Source organism: Panthera onca, chromosome B1, assembly GCF_046562875.1.
Source record: "Panthera onca isolate mPanOnc1 chromosome B1, mPanOnc1 haplotype 2, whole genome shotgun sequence".
Classification (NCBI taxonomy): Eukaryota; Metazoa; Chordata; class Mammalia; order Carnivora; family Felidae; genus Panthera; species Panthera onca.
Window position 1 is genome coordinate 143,635,886 of NC_138342.1, and position 24,563 is coordinate 143,660,448.

Here is a 24,563-nt window from a genome sequence, read left to right on the forward strand (position 1 = left end):
TGGAAATCAGCATATCTCAAGCTCTTCTATCCAAATGATGTGAACTATCTACCTTACTCAGAGCTAAATGAGAATAGGATAATTTTTGTCACTCCTCAGTATGGTCTACAGATAGGTTAGTTAATAGGACTGAAAACCAAAACAAATAGAAAACAAATACATGTATCTCAATCTAACTTTTTTCCATTTTTCTTTTTTTTTCTTTTGATGCAAAACATCAACTATGCATGTTCAATCAGCCAAAACCCAGGGTCTGATAATCTACAAAATATTGTTTCAAAATCTGGTATTCAAAATAGTATGTCATTATTTCATTTTAATGCTATCATATGAGTGACAGTGTCACATAGTAATTAGGACATGGGTTTCAGGGGTCAGATTGCCTGAATCCAAATCCTGACTCTGCCACTTTGCAGGAATATCATCTTGAGTAGGAACTCAATAAGTACTTCACCTTCCTCATCTACTTGACAAGGTTGTTGCAAAGATTAAATGAACTAATATACTGAATACTTCAAATAGTGACTGGATATAAGACACTCTGTAAATATTAGCTATTATCATGCCATGAGCTTCCCTCTGCCCAATAAATATGATATTTTTGACAAATTAGTAGGCTAAAAACCTCTTTGAAAATGAAACTGAATCAATTTTACCAGGGTTTGGCAGCTACCTACAGCAATCTTTCCTTCTTCTCCTTTTTTTTTTTTTTTTCTTAATGGGCGATAAACTGTAGTTCAACAAATTATCAAACACACACATGCATCTTTATTGTAATTGGATGCACCAAGTATGGCAAATTTAAGTGTTAACATCCATTTCATAGAAAATTCTGATTTTTCAAGGATTATGAGTCCATCATAAAAATTCATTTCCCAAGAAAGCTTGCAGATATAACTCAGTCTGCATGTCATTACCCTTTTTAATTGCCTGTCTTTGAGTACAGTTGGCTTGACTTATATTATTAGCCAAATCCAAAAACAAATTTGTTGAATATAAAATGTAGACTCTACAAATAAACACTCTGGATAATAATAATAGTAAAATAACATGAAGTATAGAGGAGAAACAAACTAATATTAAAGGGGGGATAGGATATGAATGAGTGTTTCACACTGCAGATTACCATCAATGTTGATGACAGTCCCCAGTTAGGTCCACCCAGGTTGGTTCCCACTCAGAAATCATTCATTACACATATTAAATGACATAGCCAATTACCCGAAGCTTCCCCTACTAACACATTACAACTCATTCCTAAAACTGATTTCTATTTTGGGGCGCCTGGGTGGCTCAGTTGGTTAAGCATCCGACTTCGGCTCAGGTCATGATCTCACAGTCCATGAGTTTGAGCCCCGCATCGGGCTCTATGCCAACAGCTCAGAGCCTGGAGCCTACCTAGATTCTGTGTCTCCCTCTCCTCTCTCTCTCCTCCTCCCCTGCTCACACTCTTTCTTTCTCTCTCTCTCTCTCTCTCCCTCAGGAATAAGTAAAAGTTAAAAAGAAATTTTAAAAAATGATTTCTATTTTTAAATGGTACTCCTTCAGGAAGTAATATATTTCATAAGGTTACTTCAGTCAATGTAAAGCAGAAATGTCTTTTTTTCCAGACTTTAAAAGGAAGAGTCTCTGGTTCTAATATTACAGAATTTAGCAAACAAATCTAATTACTTATATAGTTTATGATTGCATTGAGCTTGGTGTTTCTATTCTCATGCGCATCTTCCTATCTCATGTATATTTCCTGCTTCTCCTTCTCCAGTACATAAAGAGAAGCACAAACTGTGAGTGGATGTGGGAGAACCTTAGTTTTATATATAACTTTTCCTTTTGGGTCTTACTAAGACCCCAGCTGAGTCTAATTATCAGTCTTCTCTGTTTTATGTTTTTTTTAATTATTTTTTAACGTTTATTCATTTTTTGAGAGAGAGAGAGCATGAGTAGGGGAGGGGCAGAGAGAGAGGGAGACACAGAATCTGAAGCAGGCTCCAGGCTCTGAGCTGACAGCACAGAGCCCAATGCAGGGCTCGAACTCACAGACCACGAGGTTCATAACCTGAGCCAAAGTCCAACGTTTAACCAACTGAGCCACCCAGGTGTCTCAAGTCTGCTCTGTTTTAAATGGAAGTTTTTACTAACTGAAACAGAGACTATAAAGTCATCTGTTTTGAAATCTTGCACAAATAAATCTATATCCTAGTGAATGTGCTTGAATATACTTGAAAACTGGATCAAGTGACTAGTATCAACTAATAAAAATGGGCACGATAAAGTTCAGAAGCCTAAATCAGTAATCTAAGATATGTATCTAAACATAAAAGACATCCTGACATAATCATGCGAATTACCTAATTCGCTTACTACTGTTCTGTAATGAAATTAATTTTTGTATGAATTGTCCCATTATCTAAGCTCTCTTATTTAGTATTTTCAGAATCTAACCAATAATAAATATCATGTTTAAAGTACACTGATTATAAATATGTAATGATTTTTATTTAAAAAAAATAGATTCTTACCCTGATCGAAGGCCTTTCCTGGACTCCAAGTGTGGAAATAATCATCCTAAGGAAGAAGATAATGTGAATTGAGTGTATACGAGTAAGTAAATTATAAATATAGAATAAAATATGAAATACAGAAGCTGAATACAAACCTCTACTTCCTGCAATGGCAAGCAGCAAATTATAAAAAAAAAAAAAAAAAACAAATAAATAAAAAATAAAAAGAGGAACAAGAGAGAAACAATAGTTATCAAAAGGGAACACACTGTTTGCATGTTATAGAAATGTTTTTCAATAAATGTGTTCATTTTCAGTGCAAGTCAATGTTTAGTATAATAATTTAATTATTCTTCGTTGCCACTTCACCTAAATATTATAATGCAATACTTTCAGTTGCAATTCAATGTGCAATAGGACATGCAGATAATTACCCTAAGCTAATAAGCTATGAAGGTATCTTACCAGTTTCCAGTTATACAGCTTCATTTTTCCACTAGTACGATAGTAAATGAAACCATCAATAGAGCAGCAATAATACCAAGTGAGTCTGCGCTAGCCCATATAGTATAAGTAGATTTTATGCAAATCAGTCACATGATAATTGAATATCTAGGGAGTTCATCAAAATGCAATTGGAAGCTTGAAAGAAAAATGCATACCTAATTAAATCTTGCCTAAAGTTGAAATCTTTAATATGGAAAAGAATCATTACAATATACTTACTGTACATTTAGTAAATATGACTATGACTATACAACAGTAATGCGGGCCAATGTATACTGAAAAGATTTTTTAAAAAGCAAAGCACATTGACTAACTCTATTGTATTTACTGTTTTACCACCCTTAGAGCCGTGTAGATGTCCCTCATACATATCACATTTTATGGTAGATAAAACATATTTAACTGTGCAAATTAATAAGCTGTATCATCATTTATGGTAGATAAAACACACTTTAACTCTTCAAATTAATAAGCTATTGTCACTGTTGTAAGAAAGAGCAGAAAATCATGGTGAGGCTCCTTGATTGAACATTTCCTAACTCCACACTCTTAAACCCACTAAAGTGAATGCATTGGAAATCTACAGAACCCAGGGAATCCAAAAAGGTCAAGTAGAGATTCTTTGAATCTTCATTCTAACCTCTTTGCTAATAACCCTGATGTTCAAAGAGGAAAATGTTGCACATTTTAATTACAGAAATAAATATTCCCTATTTTCCCTATTTTACTTAGTCAAAAATTTTAGGGGTGCCTAGCTGGCTCAGTTGGCAAAGCACGTGACTCTTGATCTCAGGGTTGTGAGTTTGAGCCCCCACATCAGGCGTAGAGTTTCCTTCAAATTACAATATTAAAAAATATTAAACTGTTGCAAAAGTTTTTCCTTATTGTGACTAATCACTCACTCATCACCACCTTCCCACCTTACCAATTTCAAATGAAAGGCAAAGAAGGAAGAAAGAAAACTTCAGAAATTATTCCTATCAATCTTATATTCAGATTGAGGTAGGGTTATGTGAAGACAGTGGTATATTATGGCTGTCTCCACTAGTAGGTACTGCAATAAGTTATCTAGGATCAGGTGAAGGGAAGATCACACAACTGGATAACTAAAAACTTATTGATTACTTAGTCTCTTCTTAAAATACCTTTGTAAAACCGTTACAGAATAATAGAATTCTTGGACATTAAACTTTCAAACTAAATTCCTCCACTCAAGTCTCAAAACTTTGGCTGAGAATCATAATGCACTCATTTAATAGCTTTTGTTTTTTAAATTACATCTCGGTGTGTGGGGATGATGACTATTAGTCATTCCACACACGGGGAGGAGTTGGAATTTCTCCTGAATCATAACAAAACAAAACATACAATGAAAACTAGACAATGAGAATAAGTGGTGGATTTGGAGACAGGAAAACTTAAATTTAAGTCTGACTTTAGCACTTATTAGCTGCATCATTTTAGAAAACGATGTAAAACTCAGATTCCTGTGACTAAAGTTGGGGGGAAAATACCTACCTATATGGCAAAGGTGCTGTGGGGATTAGTTATAAAAAAATATAAATATCTGTACAATATGTAACATAAAAGAGGTGATAAAGCATACTTGCTTATCGAAAGTGCCAGGTTCATTTCTGTTGGTATGTCTGGGCAACATCACCATTGGCCAGCCTCTCATTATTGCTAACGAAGTCCTTTAATTTTTCTGGTTTCTTAGAAAGGACCATGAATTCCTCAAAACATTTTTGAAAGTGATGTCCAAACTGCATGCCTTCCCAAATATCAAATGTAAGATGCGGTGAACTTTTTTAAAGCCTATCATTTATGATTGTAGTTAATGCAAGAAGGCAAGTTTTCTGCTATCACCTCAGACTCATCTAAAGTGGTACAGCTATCAGCGACATCCCCCAAGAAGATGTGGGTAAGTTTTCATTGCAGCAGTGACTCCACTGATAAAATATCAAGGAGAAGTAGAACGAGGAACAGATGTGAGACTAACATCATTAGCACTGAAGCTCAACAATGTGAAAGCAACATGTTGACGCCACACAGTGCTTGAAATCATCAACATCTATATGGATTAGCAGGAATTAATTGGAGAATATATATATATATATATATATATATATAGGAGAATATATATATATATATATATATATATATATATATATATATTGGAGAATATATATAATTGGAGAATATATATATATATATATTATATATATATATATGTCCATGGCAAAACCTCAGCCATATTTAATTAACTCCCTCAGAATAATACAGTCATCACACCTGTCAGAATGGCTAAAATCAAAACTATTAAAAACAAGTGTTGACAAGGATGTAAAGAAAAGGGAACCCTCATGAACCATTGGTAGGAATGCAGATTGGTGCAGCCACTGTGGAAACATTAAAAGATAGAACTACCTTACAATCCAGTAATTGCAATCCTGGGTATTTATCCAAATAATACAAAAAGCACTAATTTGAAACAATATATGCACCCCTAATTTATTGCAGTACTATTTACAATTGCCCAATTATGGAAACAGCCCAAGTGTCCAATGATAGATGAAAGGATAAAGATGTGGCATATATACACAGTGAAATATTAGGCAGTCATAAAAAAGAATGAAATATTGCCATTTGCAGCAACACGGATGGAGGTAGAGAGTATAATATGAAACAAAATAACTCAGTAAGAGAAAGGCAAAGACCATATGAATTCATGCATATGTGGAATTTAAGAAACAAAACAAATGAGCAAAGAGAAAAAAAAAAGAGAGAAACCAAGAAAATGACTCTTAACTATACAGAACAAACTGACGGTTACCAGAAAAGAGGTGGGTGGGGGGATGGGTGAAATAGGTGAAGGCGATTAAGAATACATTTGCCATAATGAGCACTGAGTAATGTATAGAATTGTTGAATCAGTATATTGTACACCTGAAACTAATATAACACTGCATGTTATTTATACTGGAGTTAAAATTAAAAACTTGATAAAAAAGTAACAGGCTTTATCTTATTTGAAGTACACCATCTTCCAAGATAGCTTTACAAATAAGAAATTTACATCTTGGAAAAAAAAAAGATTAACACGGTCATGTTGGGTTAATTTGGGGCCATAGCTATCTAAAGATTTATAATCATAATGTGAAACATGAACCTAGTTCTTTTGGTTAAGTCAAGGGCAATGTCAATGTCTGGCCATTGTGGGGATCTGAAACAGCATAGAAAAGCAAAGTAGTTTGCCTATTAGCTATTTTTAGATATTTTTCTTTGTGTTCTCACATCGCTAGGCTTTTTTTTTCCCCGAAAATGGTTTCACCTCATTAAATCTTAGGAATTTAGCCAGAATGAGAGATAAAAGTATTTTCACATAAGTGTTCATTCAGGCACAATCTCTTTTGTCTCAAAAAGCTTTGTGTAAAAATTGGTTGTTCTCAAGCTTCAATTTAGATCACAAATAAGCCAACCTGGGATTTCAAAAACAACTATAAGAAATACCCCCAATTGGAGAAGTTCAGGTTCAGATGACACATGCACATCAGGAATTATGAAGAGTGTTTCTTTTGGTCCCTTGTTCTCTTCAAGGGAGGAAAGATTGGGCCAAAAGTCCCACACTGAAAGATTCTATTTATTCCCAAGGAGCAAGCAAACCAGCAAAATGTCTACATTTAGAGGAAACATAAAAGATAGGAAGATCCCTAATTTTTAAGCTTTCAACAATTTTGTTTTTTGATTCAAATCTCCAGAATCAAAGCAAAGGTAAGTATAATAAGCAACTCCTCCACTTACTGGCAGAAACTTGGTTAGCCTTTCTATACGTACGCAGAAGTAAAACACTATTGGTTAGCTTGTCTATACAAACGCAGAAGCAAAACACTATTGGTTAGCCTTTCTATATGTACGCAGAAGTAAAAACACCATGATTACAATTGTGTGAACCTAACTTGAAGAGTAGGAAGGTAAATTTCCTAGGATTTCTGTATTTCATGATTATGTTCCCCAAACCCTGTCAGACAAAACTTCAAAATGTCTCTACTAACATTAACACTTATTGTTTACTGTGCTTCGAAAGCTAAGCTGAAACCGTGAGGCACGGCCACTTCTATAAGCTAAAAAATAGCATTGGAAATCTGTTTTTTTTTTAATATGTTATCTTTTCCGACAAACTCATTTACATATATCACCGTATTATGGGAAGAGTGGCTTGTATAATAGTTAAGCCAGTAAATTCCACAAAAAGGGAAATTTCCCTGTGTAGAAAACTTAACACATGACTTGATCACGAGATAGAGTGAGTAAGCTTTGTCTAGATATAAACGAATTATCTATTTGAGACAAACTGTCTGCTTCAGGCCCCCAAATGTCACATTTATTATCAAAGTACCACTCATTTTTCCAAGTGATGTCCTAGGACCCTGAAAGAATTCATTTGTAACACTTTGGTGAGCCCTTTATTTTCTAGAAAGCACTTTTGCTCCCTGACTTACCACAGATTAAACACATAAATAAAATGAATTGTGCAAAAGGGCAAGCCATTGAGGGAATTCCTCAATTGTCTCTGAAAATCTCTGCAAATTGAAGTTAAATGCCTTCAGAATATATATGGCCACTTTTACTTTGATAAACAAAACTTGTAATTCACTAACTAACACCAGGGAAAAGCATAACATATACTTAGTCTTAATAAATAAAATAAGGACTTTTAAATACTGGGAATCTTCTTTATAACTATAAGAACATTAATACACACAAAGAAATTGAGAAAAACAGTGGCTTGGAGTCCTATTCTCTCACCCTATACCAGGAACCCTTATAAGCACTTTACTCTCAGCATCTGTAAGAGGTAAGGGTTTCTAATATCACTCTTATTTTATAGATGAGGAGGATGACGCAGGGAAAAACTAAGTGTCTGGTAAAGCTTACATGGAAGGTTAGAAATAGAGGTGGGATTTGAACCCCAGAAGTGTGGCCCAGCGCCTGCGTGCTTAAACATTTGACCATACCACAAGTCAGCAACTGCGGCCCATGGGCCAGACCCCACCTGTTTTATAACTAAAGTGTTATTGGAACACAGCCACACCCATCCTTTTACATACCTTCTATGTAGGCTTGGGTGTTTACAAGGGCAGAGTGGAGTAGTTATGACCGAGACCAAAAGGCCAAAAAGTCTGAAATCCTGCCAAGCTGGTCTTATACTGAGAAAGACCTCTGTACTACTATCCTATATTGTTCTTCCCCCCATAAAAGAACACTTATTTAAAAATTAGAAAACAATAATAGAATACCGCTCTAATTCCACATAGGGAAACAAAATTTTTTGAAGGAAAAATGTGTTTAAGGTGTTTAATGTTCTGTATCTTTGTGATTGAATCCTCAAATCATAAAGCTTGTAAATTTTCCAAGTATTTCATTTCCCCCTTCTGACCATAAATCTATCATCTAGCTTTGGATATAATCTACAAATGGGTGTTTCAAATATCAGCACAAGAAATCAAGGTACATAATTTTGAACTAACTAAGAATGACGATTCTCAAAATCTTTATGATGCAAAAAAAAGTGTTTTAGGAACAGGTTGCAAATGTGTCCTCTGTATGACCTCATGATCCTCAATTTGAAGTGAAAAACAAGGAATAAATTAAGATAAAATGCCTGTAGGTATTATAAGAGTTTTTCTAATCCTAGGACACTTCTCACATTAGTAAATCAAAGCTATAGTTACTGTTTGCTTATTGGAGCAAAATTGTAAGGTATTAATAGAAAACACTAAGTAGCAAATAAGCAATGAAATATTAATATTTTCCTATTTATTTCACATCTCTTTAGTATTTATAACAGTATTTCCTGTGTTTTCATAATTTGTCATTAAAAAAACTAGGTAACTGAATATTGAGTACTGTTCAAATATAAGAATGGTTCATCATATCAAATATAAATAAAAATGAATTTATATGATATGAAAATGTTAAAAACATACTATCAGTCTGATATAAATCTTTACATATACAGTCAGTGAAATAGAATACAATTCAAAATATAAGCTAAATGCTGTGTAAAATGAAAAAATGTTAATCATCATAAATGAAAGCAAAATATTTATTATTTTTAGGATGTGCTATCTTTTTTTTTAAATTTTTTTAACGTTTATTTATTTTTGAGACAGAGAGAGACAGAGCATGAACGGGGGAGGGGCAGAGAGAGAGGGAGACACAGAATCGGAAGCAGCCCCCAGGCTCTGAGCCGTCAGCCCAGAGCCCGACGCGGGGCTCGAACTCACGGACCACAAAATCGTGACCTGAGCTGAAGTCGGATGCTTAACCGACTGAGCCACCCAGGCACCCCTAGGATGTGCTATCTTAAAAAACAAAACTGTGTTAGTTATTTAATTATTGAGTCAAGAACGTATTTTTGTGATTTTTTTCTCTGTAACATCAAAAAATAAACCCTTCAGATTAAGGAGTAGGGAGAATATATTTATAAGTTAACTCCAGTTTTTTCAGCTGGGTCTTTTACCATGGCTAATACCTGTGACTATCTTTTTCAACATACCTATTTTTTTTTCAATATATGAAATTTATTGTCAAATTGGTTTCCATACAACACCCAGTGCTCATCCCAAAAGGTGCCCTCCTCAATACCCATCACCCACCCTCCCCTCCCTCCCACCCCCCATCAACCCTCATTTTGTTCTCAGTTTTTAACAGTCTCTTATGCTTTGGCTCTCAACATACCGATCTTTAAACACAAACTGGAAGCTGTTTTGTTCACACTGCATTTTCATTTTTGTTTTGCAGGAAATTTTTTATTTGTTTTCATTACTTTTATCATTTGATGTCATCATGTATACATGGAGATTCTAATGCATAGTTGCTATTATCTACAGTAAGAGTGTTTATGTTCATAGTTCACTGGTTTGCAAAATCTTTGACCCAAAGTACAATTTATTCTTGCCCTCCAAGCTTTGTTTTGTGGCTATTCTCTTCTCCTTCGTTTTCAGAATTACAGAGATAAAAAAACTTCCTTTAAAAATGATCCTTTGCTCAATTAAAAAATGTAGTCAGGTATGTATCTTGGAGTCTGTCCCAATATTTAAGTTTTAGATTCCAGGTGTCTGAAAACACTCACGGAACAATAATGCTATCAAAAACATCAACACGGTAGTTTTTAAACATAGCCCAGGATACTGGGGAGTTACAATTAGTAGTAAAAGATTATACATACGGAAGATAGTGGTTACAAAAAGTTGCCAGGAATCCATTTGATTCTCTGTGCATGGGTCATAGATGAGATACCTCCTTCTCTCTTTAAGAAGGGTGGATGAGTTGTCCACAGCTGCATACTAAATTATGCCACAATTTAGTGGCTGTTTGTTCTGACAGTTTCCAAAGGTCAAGACTCTGGGCATGCTGAGCTGAGTGCCTCTGCCTGAAAGTCTGTCACAATGCTGAAATCAGGGTACTAGCCAGGGTTGCATTCTCTTCTGCAGGCTTGACCAAGGGAAGATCATCTGATCTTTCATACAGTTTTTTGCCAAGTTTTCTTTCCTTCCTAACTTTTGCACTGAGAGGTTCAGTTCCTCACTGGCTTGGTTCCTGTTCTTGCACACGGGCCTCTCTGCAGGGCAGCTCTCAACGTGGCTTTCCTTAGAGCGAGGACTCTTGTCAGAGACTGAGAGAAGATGTCTAATATAGAATGCAGCCTTTTTAAAGCTAATTTCAGAATGGTAATCCTACCACTGTTGTACTATTTCTTGGAAGTGAGTTATTAGGTCCAGAAAATGCAAGCACAAAAGCATGAATACCACATATGGGGATCATCAGGGGCCATCTTAGAGGTTCAATACCAAGATGGGGTGCTGGAAACTCCTTTCCTCATTTGACACTTCATTACTCTATTGTCAAGATTTTTAAGAAAAGGAATTTCAAATCCCACTCATTTCTTTAATTTCAGGATTCAAAAAGCCTACTGTGTATACCTGTACTACATATATAGCAGTGTTTCAAAAACTATCTGTGGTAAAGAACCAGTTTCATTCTTCCAAATCTGCAGAACAAAGGGCAGGGGGAAAATTAGCTACAAACAGAGAGGGAGGGAGGCCAACCATAAGAGAGTCTTAAATACAGAGAACAAACTGAGGGTGGATGGGGGCATTGGGGAAAGGGGGAAATGGGTTGATGGGCATTGAGGAGGGAATTTATTGGGATGAGCACTGGGTGTCATATGTAAGCAATGAACCACAGGAATCTACCCTCAAAACCAAGAGCACATTTTATACACTGTATGTTAGCCGATTTGACAATAAATTATATTTAAAAAATTTTAAAAGACAAAAAGGGAAAAAAGACAATAAATTGGATTGTTTGAAAAATGAAATAAAAATATACACATAAAACATAAACCCAAATTCATTACTATGAGAGTTAATCAATATATATTTTTTTCTCAAACTGCTTTGGCATTTCTTTCAATCTTTACTCCCTGTTTCTGTACCAATTCCACACAGGTCGCAGACGAGCATTCAAGTACAGACCATACCTTGAGCAACACTAATCGATGTGATATAGGGGATGCAGTTAGACATAAGCCTCCCAAACTTCATGCATCTGTGTTTGCAGTTTTTTCTGATGAAATTGTATGAATCCAATGAATAATCAAATGTCTTATTTCCAAAAGTTTGAAAAATTTTAGCTCATTAGGCAGTTGTAAAATTTACATTAAAATAATATTTTCCTTATGATAATAAAAATAAAATCAATAACAATAATTTGTTTCTAATCGGTATGTGATTTAGGACACACATCAGTTCATTCTCACTTCCCCTAGACTACACTTATCAAAATTCAAGAACTGTCAACAAATTTAACCGTGGGAAAATGTGTTTGTGCATTAAAGCATACACCAAGATAAATCAGAGTAAAATTTTATGACATAGGTAATATTATGAAGAGTTGTGTGCTTTATAGCTCTAATTAAAATAAACTACACACAATAGAAAACATTAAATAACTCTTAAACGACACATGATAGAAACCAATACAAAAATTACAATCTGCATGCATGCTAATAGACTCTTCTACAATAAGCAATCTACAGAATAAACACATTTTTAAACCAGTGCAAATTGCTTTTCTGAGGTGTCCACTAATTAATTAAACTTGTGCTTCATTGTGAGGCTTTTTTTTTTTTTCGTTAGACAATATAATAGCCAAAATATATAATTAGGAAGTCAGAAAAGAGTAACTTTAGATACCAGCAGCCAAACATTATAAACATTTTAAATTTATAGTTTTTCTAAACAACTTATATCGCTATTTCACACCCTTTTAGAACTAAACCAGTGAAGATCTATTTACCATGCTATATCAAGTCCACACAAGAGACTGAAGAAAATCTGACACTTACATGTAGAACTGTGCATGGAATTGAGTTGATATTCGGAAAAGCACATTAAAATACCTCCCTTGAAATCAAAAGAAAAACCAAAAAGTTGTATGGTTGAAATTCACCCACTTCATTTTATATTAAGCAAGGCACTAAATAATATATGCACTTTAAATAATAAAATATGATATTCCTCTGTAATTTATTTTATCATTTGACAGAAATCAATTTTGAAAGGAGAATCATTCCCAAGAAGTATGCATGCAAATATGTACACAAACATACACTTTTCACAATTCCTTGGATTTGCAAATAAATCTACATCGCCTACTATTTCTCACTACAGTTTTCTTATCCTTAAAAAAGAAAAACATAAAAACATCGCTCAAGTGCAGAAATGAAACTCATAAGGAAATGCACAAGATGTTCTCACCTAATCGCACTTTGTAGCTCAAATTACCAGAACAGTTTGAAGGAAACAAGATTCATTTAGAATAATCTAATGTAAAGAAAGAAATATCTATAATACATGTGTTTTAAGTTGAAAAAAAAAGAAAGTTTCACACATCTGAGATATAGAATATATAATTCTGCTTCCTTTTTCCTTCTTCTAAATGTACTCAAAAACAATTTTTAATATGGCTCAATGGTAGTGTTTAAAAAATAATATCTAGTTTTCATTAGAGATGAAAATACATAGACATGTTTTTCATGTAATTTACAGTCTATAAAGACACAGCATGGCAGGAACACAGCATAGCTACATACAAAGTGTTAAATCTGCTTCATCCTGATATATTCAGGGTCAGAGAACATAGCCTCACAGTTCATAGTTGTAGCTTGAAAAATGGCAGGCAGAGATGTTTCACGCAGAAGCACCAGCAAATTAAAAGACACGCAGGCAGACACTAGAAAGCACAGAGAAGTCAAGTCTTGCAAACTACAAGTAGTTCAGAATATGGGATCCTACTGTAAGCAAGTATCCATGTGTGCCAGAATTGCTTGATCATAATTCTGTGGGGGGAAACGGGGGGGGGGGGCAGGTATGTTAGAAAATAATGATGATGGGTGGGTGGTATAGTGACAGGCAAGATTGCTAAGCAAACAGGCACACTCATAACCGGACTTGCTACTGCAGGATATTTTTTTTCCCTCGATTTACAGATTCAAAGCTAGTCGAAATGTTTTAAGATTGCCACATGGCTTCTACAAACACTAAGATATTGGTATATTTGCATAAGTCCTTAATACCTACACAGAGTCCAGAGTCATAGAATAATAACAATAATATTAACTACAACCTTTAGTAATTACTCTATATACCAGTAACTCTTCAAACACTGTAATCACCCTGTGATATGGGTGTAATTCTTTACCTCAATTTACAGATGAGGGAAGACTATGTGACTAGTCTCCCGACCAGGGACTATCAGATACAAGACTCAAACCCAAACACCCTGTTTCTGGAGTCTGTCCTCTTAATCATTTTTATTATGCTTCATTTTCCTAAATTTTAATTTTGTTAATTTCCAAATGCAAGTAGTAATCTGCTATGCAAAATAATTTAGGAACTCCAACCTAAATTATTTTTGCCCCTGATTTATTTATCATGCTCCAGTTCTAAACAAGAAGGTAAAATCAGTGAATAAAATAAAGTGTCATGATCTTTCTGGAGCTTAGAGTCTGACTCTGGTGCTATTACACGGGAACAGTTCCACATAATGTTTGTGAATAACAGAGAGGTTCTATAATCACTGGAAAGATACCTTTTGAATTTCTAAATGTATTCTATTCTAATTTTATTTGTTTCTCTAAGTGGCATTTGGGCAAGTGGAAAGAAAAAGAAAGAAAGAAAGAAAGAAAGAAAGAAAGAAAGAAAGAAAGAAAGAAAGAAAGGGAAAAAAGCCTGCCCCTGCTTTTATAAGAGTATATGTGCGGAAATCTTAGATGCAAGTTCAAAAATACTGTCAAATCTACTGTGAATGTCTTAAGTACATTTCAAAAACACAAAACTAAACCTTGTTGCTTTCTTCTGCAAAATGTGCTAGTTTTCCTAAGTTTCAAAACTATTAATGACTTTTCAAAGCTTCCCACAAAATTGTTTTGTCAGTATCCATTCATGAGGAATGACCTATATCCCTTGATAGAACCTAATTTATGGTCCTTGCTGTGTTTTCTTTGAACATTCTTGGATTTAATTACCTGGAATAAACTGTTCCTCTTGACAAGAAATACTGTTTCTTGGTTTTATTCCACATCTATAGAAATTTAGAAACAAGCTCCAACATGGAGGGGGGGCAATCTTTATAGATTAAACAAACCAAGAAAATAAATGCTCATGGAGCATGGTGAAAAGAGCCATTTCCTTAGTTTTAATCAGTGATTAGATGCCAAGAACACATAAGAAAAAAAAATCAAATGCAATAGCCAATTTCTCTGTGTTGTGTGATTAATATTGCCAGTCAATTGAATCTTGTAAGCAGTTCAGAATGTTGTTAATTACAGTCCAGGGGAAAGCAAATTCAATATCAAACACTTTTAAGCAAAAGTAAATAGGATTTTATGGTGTTAGCAACAGCAATGTGTATCAAACAGTGTTGAGCTACTTCATACATTAGCATAGTTGTTCATGGACTTGGTGATAAGATATCTAAAACGTACTCTAATATAGGTATTAAGTTAGATCAGAACTCTGCCAGTTTCAGGGTGTGCTATAAAGAAAAAGGATTCAGACAGTTGAAAAAGCAGTGAATTGTTAAAAATCACTCTAATGGAGAATGTAAGAAAATCTATCTGGGGGAGCAGGTAATCCCTTACCTAAAAGTACTCTTACAAAGTGTATCGATGGTAAATTCTCCTTTTACAAATGTTCTCCACTCCTCCAATTTCCTAAACCTGGCTATTATTCATGTTTTCACCCGTAGAGATAACCATATTTGTCTCTAATAATCAATTTCTTCTTCTAAGACATTCCACATTCTAAAGTGGGAAAGGTAGTTTCCCGCCAGGATAATCCCAACGTAGTGACTTGTGGTCTGTTGTACTAGGGGCTACGGAAATGAGAGAGTTTAAGGAGGTCAAGTGGCACTGGGAATGCCACCACCAAACAAGTTTCTAACATTCCCAGCAATTTGTTATTTGGATTGATAAACTCTCCTTTTACATTGCACATGTCCCCTGAGTGCACGCAATCAGTCATTCCTAAGAAGCAACTTACAACTTATAGTAATATTGTTAGTATTTGATTCTCAGTAATGAGAATGGCCTTTCCTCCTATTCCTGCACCAAAGGGAAATATAAAGGTCAAGGGAAATTCATAAGTGATTTTAGGAAAGCGGAGCCCTGGAAAGAAGTCTAAACAGAGTGCTTGGAAATCCAGGGTGCATTTTGAGGGGACCGGGTTAAGTGTGAGATGCAGAAGCGTAAGTGAAATGGCAAAAATCTATCACCTGGCATGCAATTTTGTCTCAGGTTTGGGGAATGAAACCACATCATTTACCTCCACCTACCTGACACTGGAAAACAAGCTGTGATTATTTCCTGTCAGTGAGGATAGGTAGAGGCACCCACATGGAAAATCGAAAGGAGTCATTGTGATTGCTATATTCTACACCAACTTTTTATCTTGTGTGGATGATGATACCCCATATTCTGGGGCAAGTCTTTGAAGCTCACCCCATAAACCCCTGTTCTTGCTATTATTCTGGCTTTTGAGGCAACATGGTATAGCAGAAAGTTTAGGAATAATACAGACATGGATAAAATGTCTAGTTCTACAATTAACTTTTAAAGACACTGTAAAAGCTATACACTTTTAGCTTCAATTTCTTCAAGTGAAAAACTCTGGATAATATCACCTTTACAGGGCTTCATGGATATCAAATGAGGGAACAAGAAAATATACCAACCTCAGTTTCTGACATTTAATGAGCTCTCAAATACATAAAGCTTTGCTGCTTTCTTTTGACTCCCAAGTAATTCTACATTAAAAATTGTCATCACTCCCCTGACAATGAAAGTTAATACTTTCAGAGCTTCAACGCTTCATTCATTCATTCATTCATTCACTCACTCACTCATCCATGTAATTGCAGTTTGGTGTATTAATACATAAGATGTTAATGCATCGTTATTTTTTTTAAAAAGACAACATTGTCCCATTTAGAGCTCCTTCTCCCCCCAAAACATTTTGTTTAAATAAAACCCACAAGAGCAGAAAAGTTCTTTCACCACAATTTCATGTTCTGCCAATTAAATCTCCCTCTGGAGAATGCGAATGGCAACTGTCTGGACAACTAAACATTCAGAAGCAGGAACACCAGTGGGAATACCTTGGAAAGAGAGAGGCAATGTCAGAGCCAAAGTTAGGAGAAAGCCAAAAGGATGCATAAGCAAAACCTATGGCCAATATAAAGTTTTGAAGGAAAAAAAAAAGATAGGTACTGAATAAATGAAGCAGTGGGATCAGAGAAACAGCACAATTGAGTCATATTAAAAGATAGGGGAAAAAAAGAAAAAAACAAAGCAATTGGCCAGCTCCTGTCTCATCTTGAATAGCATTCCTTCCCAACTTCCTAATGACATAACGTAGTATGGTTCTTGCTCCCCCCATGAACTCCCTGTGTGTCTTTCTTATCAATACATGCATCTCCACATCCAGTATTTAATACTTAAGGTACCAGAGGAAATTTCTATCCTAACAAACAGAAGCCTAGCAGATAAATAATCTGAATCATTTACTTTAAAATCCTTTGGTAAGAAAAGTCTGCATCACAGATAACTTGACTTTTGTATAAACCCTAGGGGTGATTAGTTAGTATCTGAATTACCCGAAACAAGAATCAACATTGTAGGGACAGCTAGGTAGTCATTGCAGCTTTTGTGGTGAAAATCCACATAAGATAGTCCATTAATTACCATAAGATATTCATATGTTGTATATAAAGCCCTTGTGAGATCTGTTTGGTTCTGTATCATCTCTTTTCACAGAGGAAGTTGCCCCATATGACCAGATGTTGGGGCTCTTCTTTTCTCTTCATCAGGGTTTGAAAACCCTGATGTCCACAGCCCAGAAAAAGGCCCACTGACTGTTTTGTAAATAAAGTCATATTCGAACACAACTCATTTGTTTATATATTGTCTTATTGCTTCTTTGGGGACTTTAACAGCAGTTTAGTTGTGACAAAGACTACATGGCCCAGAAAATCTAATATATCTACTATCTGGCCTTTACAGAAAATGTTTTCTCAGCTGTGCGTTACATCACTGTGTTATCCTCAGTGTGAATCTTTCCAAGCAAGGCACTTGTCAGATTCTGAGGATTAAGGATTCAAAGGTTTTCAAACACATAAGAGCAGGTTGTATGAGTTTTTGTGCCTGCTTGCTAAAATTAATTGAACAAATTTGGTAGAATTTGGCCTAAGACTTTCTTGTTCTCTCTTCTTGGTGAGGTTGGGGAAGCAGGGGTCCATATTGCCCTATAATGAGCTTTTTTTTTAATAGAAAATTTTATTATCCTTCCTACTAATGACTCAAAATTATAAATTTCTACACAAAAATATGTTCTTATTTATTTTATCTTTAAAGCTTATTTGTTTGTTTGTTTATTTTTAATATAATTTATTGTCAAATTGGTTTCCATACAACACCCAGTGCTCATCCCAACAAGTGCCCTCCTCAATGCCCATCACCCACTTTCCCCTCTCCTCCTCCCCCCCATCAACCCTCAATTTGTTCTCAGTATCTAAGAGTCTCTTATGGTTTGCCTCCCTCCCTCTCTGTAACTCTTTTTTTTTTTTTTTTTCCCTATAATGAGCCTTAACAGTAGCAACACCAATTCCAAAAATGCGCCAGGGTAGCGGGGCTTTTTTTTTTTCCCAGAGACAGAGCAAAAGGAGAGAAAGAGAGGGAGGGAGGGAGAGAAGAAAGAGAAGAAAGAGAAGAAAGAAAGAAAGAAAGAAAGAAAGAAAGAAAGAAAGAAAGAAAGAAGTGAGGGAGGGAAGGAAAGGAAGGAAGGAAGGAAGGAAGGAAGGAAGGAAGGAAGAGGAAGAAAGGACAGTCCCAACATCTAGAACTTATTTGACTTTGTCTTGATCTAAATACTAAATATTGTTGTAAACTTCTCTGTTCTACAGCTTAATCATGTTGTTCTGTTGGATATTAACAATTTCATAAAATGTCTGCTTCAAAGTCACTGTATAAAATACAAAATACAACACATCCTCCTCTCTTGCTAAATAAATGACTGTTACTTCCTTACTAATTAAGCTTTATCCTTCCTGTAGACTATTCTCCCTGTAGGTAAGATCTGTTGAGATAGACAACCATAGATTTGTCTCCATTTTCTGTCAACACTCAATCTAAAGTGGATCTCCAGTTCCTTAAACTCTTTCTTTTTCAAAGTTTATTTATTTTTTTCTTTTTGAGAGCAAGAAAGCAGGAGGGGCAGAGAGTGAGACACAGAGAATCCCAAGCAGGTTCTGAGGCTGTAAACACAGAACCAGACACAGGGCTCCATCTCATAGACCATCAGAGAGAGTGAGGGAGGAGCAGAGATAGAGGAAGACAGAGAGAATCCCAAACAGGCTCTGCACTGTCAGTGAGGAGCCCAATGTGGGACTGGAACTCATTAACTTTGAGATCATGATCTGAGGCAAAAATCAAGAGTCAGAAGCTTAACCAACTGAGCTACCCAGGCACTCCTCCTGAGCCCCATTCTAAGATAACCCAATAAAAGCCAAAATCTGATCAGTATCTTTATGACATCCTCTTATTGAAATACCCCACAGTTTGCCATGGTGTGTATTCTCTCTTGCTATAATGGTTAATAATCCCAACCTGTTCAACTCTTGGTGTTCCTAATGGTACCTGGAAGAAACACACTGGCAGTTTGTTTCCCAGTACTCTTATCTACGACATAGCCAAGTATACAACATGGTCTCTGTAGGCAGAGACTGTTAAACTTTGGGAAGTAGTATATCACCATTTTGTTTATACAATAAGACATAGCCCTTCATTTCAGATTTATTGTATGCTTGCACTCAGGGCAGGCCCAGCTTAAGACTTTTGCTAGTAAAATTTTCTACTTGAAACCCTCTAGTCAAACTGGGTTATACAACTGAGCAGAGTATAAATGAGGCTGCATGAATGATGTGAAAATCCATTAACAAAATGTATATTAAGATTAATTTTAGAATGAAAGTGATAACCTAAAAGAGGAATAGAAATTCATAGAAATTCTTGGTTTTCTTTGTTCTTATTTTTCTGAGTTTCAGTTATTATAACACTGGGGTGCCAGAAGTTAATTTCTTTCACTGTGGGGCATTTAAACCTAAATTGCTACATTTTTTCAGTTAAAATAATTAAATATTAAACAGTGACACATCATGTGAGTTAGACTGAGTTTTCTAATGTTATGAAATGTCTGTAACTTCAGACCATTAATCAGGAGAGTCAGCTGTTTTCCAAGGTCACTTCCAAGTATGGAGAACAAATCTGCTTGTGAAATTTGGAACTTACAAAGGTCATCCTGGTATGATCATTGGGTTCGAGTCTCATGTGCTGCTAATACACTTGCATAAGAAATCAATCTTAGGTTTCTAAATCTTCAGTTAAAGAAAAGTTGTAAAAAGATACTGGCAAGAATTATTTGAACATGTTGGAAATTACAATCTCTATTGGCCTCCAATGGAAGAGACAGATAACATTGGTTCTACCATAAGAAACTACTGCACATTTATCTTCCCCTATCAATTTTTGTTTTTCTCTGTAATATTTTCCTTTTCTATATGTCTCTCTCCTTTATATTTTTTTCCTTCTCTGAGAATAAGCCTGCTATGGTACTCTATGTCACTGAACAGCCCTGAGGTTACTACACTGATGTCAACAAAAATCTACATAGAACTTGCATAGTCTAGAAGTATTGTCTTGACAGCTGTTTTTACAATTACCCTTACCTATGTGGACTGTGTAGCCAAAAATGTCATAATAATTACTAGTATGGCTTTTGGTCTTGAAATTGTCCTAAATTCCCTTTCATAGGAAGCATGAAATCTTATGGTGACCCAGATTGAAGGAGGACAGGAGTTCCTTCAAGTGCCTACCCTCCTGATACTTCTCTCTGAACCTTGGTGTCTTTGGTGAAAGTTAGAATAAAGACAAATTTAAATTACACATTTATTAGTAGTGATCAGCAAGAAATTATAAATCTTAAAGTCCCATACTAAAATGTTAAATTGTGACAGGGTGAGTTATAAATATATCAATGATGAGGACAATCATAAATAGGACCCTATTACATGACAAATATATCTATATTTTACTTTTTTTAATATTTATCCAGTTTTCTGAGAGGGGGCAGAGCATGAGCAGGGGAGGGGCAGAGAGAAGGAGACACAAAATCTGAAGCAGACTCCAGGCTCTGAGCTGAGAGCATAAGAGCCCGCTGGGGGGCTCAAACCCATGAACCATGAGATCATGACCTGAGATGAAGTAGGACGCTTAACTGACTGAGTCACCCAGGCACCCCTATGACAAATAGCTTGTATGTAGAAACAGCCCTTGGAAGTTTGGTTTGTCTCTGTGGGCCTTATAAATTAAAGAATCCTTTTTTGCTTCCCTCCCCTACTTGTATCCATGGGGGTCCAGGATGATCAGTTTATTTGACTGAAAGCTTATATAAGCCAACCATGTGTCATGGCTAACAAGGTTTCCAATTAAGAACTTTAATGCCATCTAATGTGAAGGAGCAAATGTCAGGTTTAAAGGAAATTGTGGCTCGCCTGGGTGGCTCAGTCAGTTGAGCCTCCGACTTCGGCTCAGGTCATGATCTCACGGTCTGTGATTTCGAGCCCCGCATCTGGCTCTGTGCTGACAACTCAGAGGCTGGAGCTGCTTCAGATTCTGTGTGTCCTTCTCCCTCTGACCCTCCCCCATTCATGCTTTGTCTCTCTCTCTGTGTTAAAAATAAGTAAACATTAAAAAAATTTTTTAAAGGAAGTGATAACCACAGTTTCTTCTTCTCTGGTCTCATTGTAGAATCCAGAAAATATGTCCTCTGAAGAATGATTATAGGAATTTGGATGCTTACCTTAAAAGAAAAAAAAAGGTCTTCAAAAGAAAAGGAAAAAAAATAAAGGAGAGAGAAAAAAGCTCAAAAGACAGTTTCATTTATTATTAAATTGTTCATCAAACTGGACAGAATTGTGGCAAGTACTCAGAAAGGTTATATTGGCTGTTAAAAGGCAAGAGTTAAATTGAGACCAAGACTTCTATATTCAGTTTCAACATTTTTTTTCCAAGATGGTCATTTCCAAGATGTATGATGGTTTTAAAATCAAGCAATTCGAAATTGAAATACATGTTTCCTAACTTAATAGCGATTTGACTCAAGTCAACTATTTAATCACTGTGTGTCAATTTCCTCATTTGCCAAAAAGTGTGACAGCCAACCTGGAAGATTGAGGTGATGATCAAATGGGATAACTTATGTAAAATTTCAATTACAATGCCTGGTGGAGAGTAAAATTGCTTAATATGTAGATGAGGAAGAGGAGGAGGAGGAGGAGGAGGAGGAGGAGGAGGAGGAGGATATAACTATCACCACATCAATACAGGGACCAGAACTAGGATCTCTCAAGAGTTACAAACCAACCTTTTGTTTAATATGAGGAAGAATTTTCTAAACTTTTAGCACTAATATTACGATGGTTGCAATTCTAAAACTGTAGGTATTATTATTTATTTAATTGGAGGCCATTTTTCTCTTACTGGCAAAAAAGAAATATGATGAAATTTATGCTTTACAAAAATAAATTAAATGATGTGGTTGAAGATGTGTCATTGTCAAAAAAGGGGGAATCCATTGTATACACACATTCCAGCACATCATGGACTCTCACTTTGTGCCATATTGGGTCCCAAAAATACATTCTCTTACCATCTCTACTTGGGAAGACACTCTCCATTTTCTAAAGACCCCATATAAACGTCAACTCCTTTGGCATTATGCTACGTCCATACGACCTCAACATAAAACTGATATATTTTTTTTCACTACATTCCCAGAACATAAACTACATCTCATTGTGATGTAGATATTTATGTCAAACACATCACGACATGCTACATATTGTAGATGCTTAGTTAGTTTCTTTAACTACTTAGATGACAATGATAATGCAGAAAGGAAGGACAGAATAAGATATTTGGCCTACTTGGATAATAGAAAGTATTTAACTTCTCATTAAAAATTTTATTTTTACATGTCTTTACTAACATATTTAAGTGATCTTTTGTCTTATTTTATCTATTCTTTAACAAATAAAATAAAATACTAAAATTAATACTGAGCTCATTGGTTTTAATATTTTCTCAAAGACTATAGGAAATAAGATACATTACTACAATAGCACATCAGAAGAATTTAATTTCAGTTCTTGTTTTGTTATTGCAAAATGAGCAGCATTAATTACATCGTGGTTTCATACAATAAATTCATTTATTGGAGTGAGACTTCAGTACTCTCCAATCAGGAAAGATCAACAGATGAGACATAACAGAGGTTAAAACCAAAGGATGCCATAGTGAAGTTTAAACTGATTTTATTTCTGTCATCCTTTTATATATGAAATAGACAAAAAAGGGTCTGGCTTTGGAATCACACCAGTCGGAATACAGTTCTGAGTTTTGCCAACTGTGACGGGCTATGTAAGTTGGAAAGTTACCTTAAAGGTCCTGATTTGTCATGCTTACAACAATTAGATGGGAATGGCAATCTTTTTTTTTTCTTTTATTTCACAGGATTTTTGTAAGAACGAATTGTCTTTTATTCTCCCAAGCACTGAGAAAGTGTCATTAAAATTGTCACTATTTTTCCTCTGTTTCAGATGGAAGTATTCACCTTCCACATGTGTTAGTCATCTGCTATCTTGCATATACATCTAATTTACTCTACTGAAATGAAAAGCTCCTAAACAGACTGACAAATTCTCATACTTTTCATATTTTCTACATTCCCTAGCACAATGTCATACACAAACAATTAAGAAATATTTGACCACAGAATTAGAAAATGATATAACAAATACTATTTCATGTATGACTTTTTTAACATCCCCAGAAATTGATACACATTGTGGGTGCTTCATAATAAATGTTCATATTTGAAATACACTTACACAGATTACAATAATGTTACAGAAAATTCAGAATATATTTGACTTAGCTGCATATATAGGTACATAGTTAAGAAACATTTCCTTAAATTAAATTACCTAGCTGATTTATTTGCACACTTTTATTTATTACTTATGTAATGCATATTCTGATCCAAAAGTATTTGAAGTAACTTAATATTTTAATTCATTTAATAATCATAACAAACCTAGAAAGTATGGGTGTTACTATCCTTTCTATAGATGAGAAAACTGCAACACAGAGATTAAATAAATAACATGCCCAATATCACAGTTCATAAGTTTCAGAGCCAGAATCCAAATTTAGGCAGAGTATCTTCAGTTTCTGCTTTCTTAACCATTATATTATGGTGTAATATTTCAAAAAAAAATGTATTGTCACTACCTTTCAACACAGACTGTAATTTTTCTGACATTTGTAATAAACATATTAAGGTTACTACAAGAACTACTGATAGGAAATTTACCTTTTGTACTACGAGTCGCAACAGAACATACCTCATCCACAAATCTTTCCCAAGAACATCTCTGTTCTTTTTCCCCTAGGTGCTTAAACAAATCTTACAACATTTCTCACAAAATAAATGCTGGGAACCATTCAGTCTCATTTAGAACTGCTCAATGGTGAGCACCTGCCATCTGAGATTGCTCCTGCCATAAATCGCCCCAGGTTATTGACTTTATTTCAAGTTATCATATATAAAGTAAACACCATTATTGACATGGAAGATAGTTCATTTTCTCATGTTTCATTTACTTTCCACATACCAGGAAGCTAAAATGGCGTTTCATCATAGAATTCTGGAGCACACTGCTTCAGAACATTGCCTATTTATGATCCAAATGAAAGCTTTATGCTTTTAGTTATCACATCTGCACTTAATAAAATCAGTGATGTAAATATAGATTTTTTTTTCTTTTTCTCTTCTTCTCTTTTCTGTTTCTTTTTTTCTGTTAGATTTTTATGGA

General features: G+C 35.1%; 1 protein-coding gene across 3 annotated transcripts in view; it reads right to left on the bottom strand.

Moving 5' to 3' along the window:
* SPOCK3 (SPARC (osteonectin), cwcv and kazal like domains proteoglycan 3) overlaps positions 1–24,563 on the bottom strand; it is a 493,980-nt gene that overhangs the window by 320,826 nt on the left and 148,591 nt on the right. For all 3 annotated transcript variants that reach the window (XM_078445631.2, XM_078445629.2, XM_078445630.2), the window contains exon 3: positions 2,520–2,565. In XM_078445631.2, the coding sequence (XP_078301757.2) occupies positions 2,520–2,565 (46 nt within the window). The remainder of the gene's footprint in view (positions 1–2,519; positions 2,566–24,563) is intronic.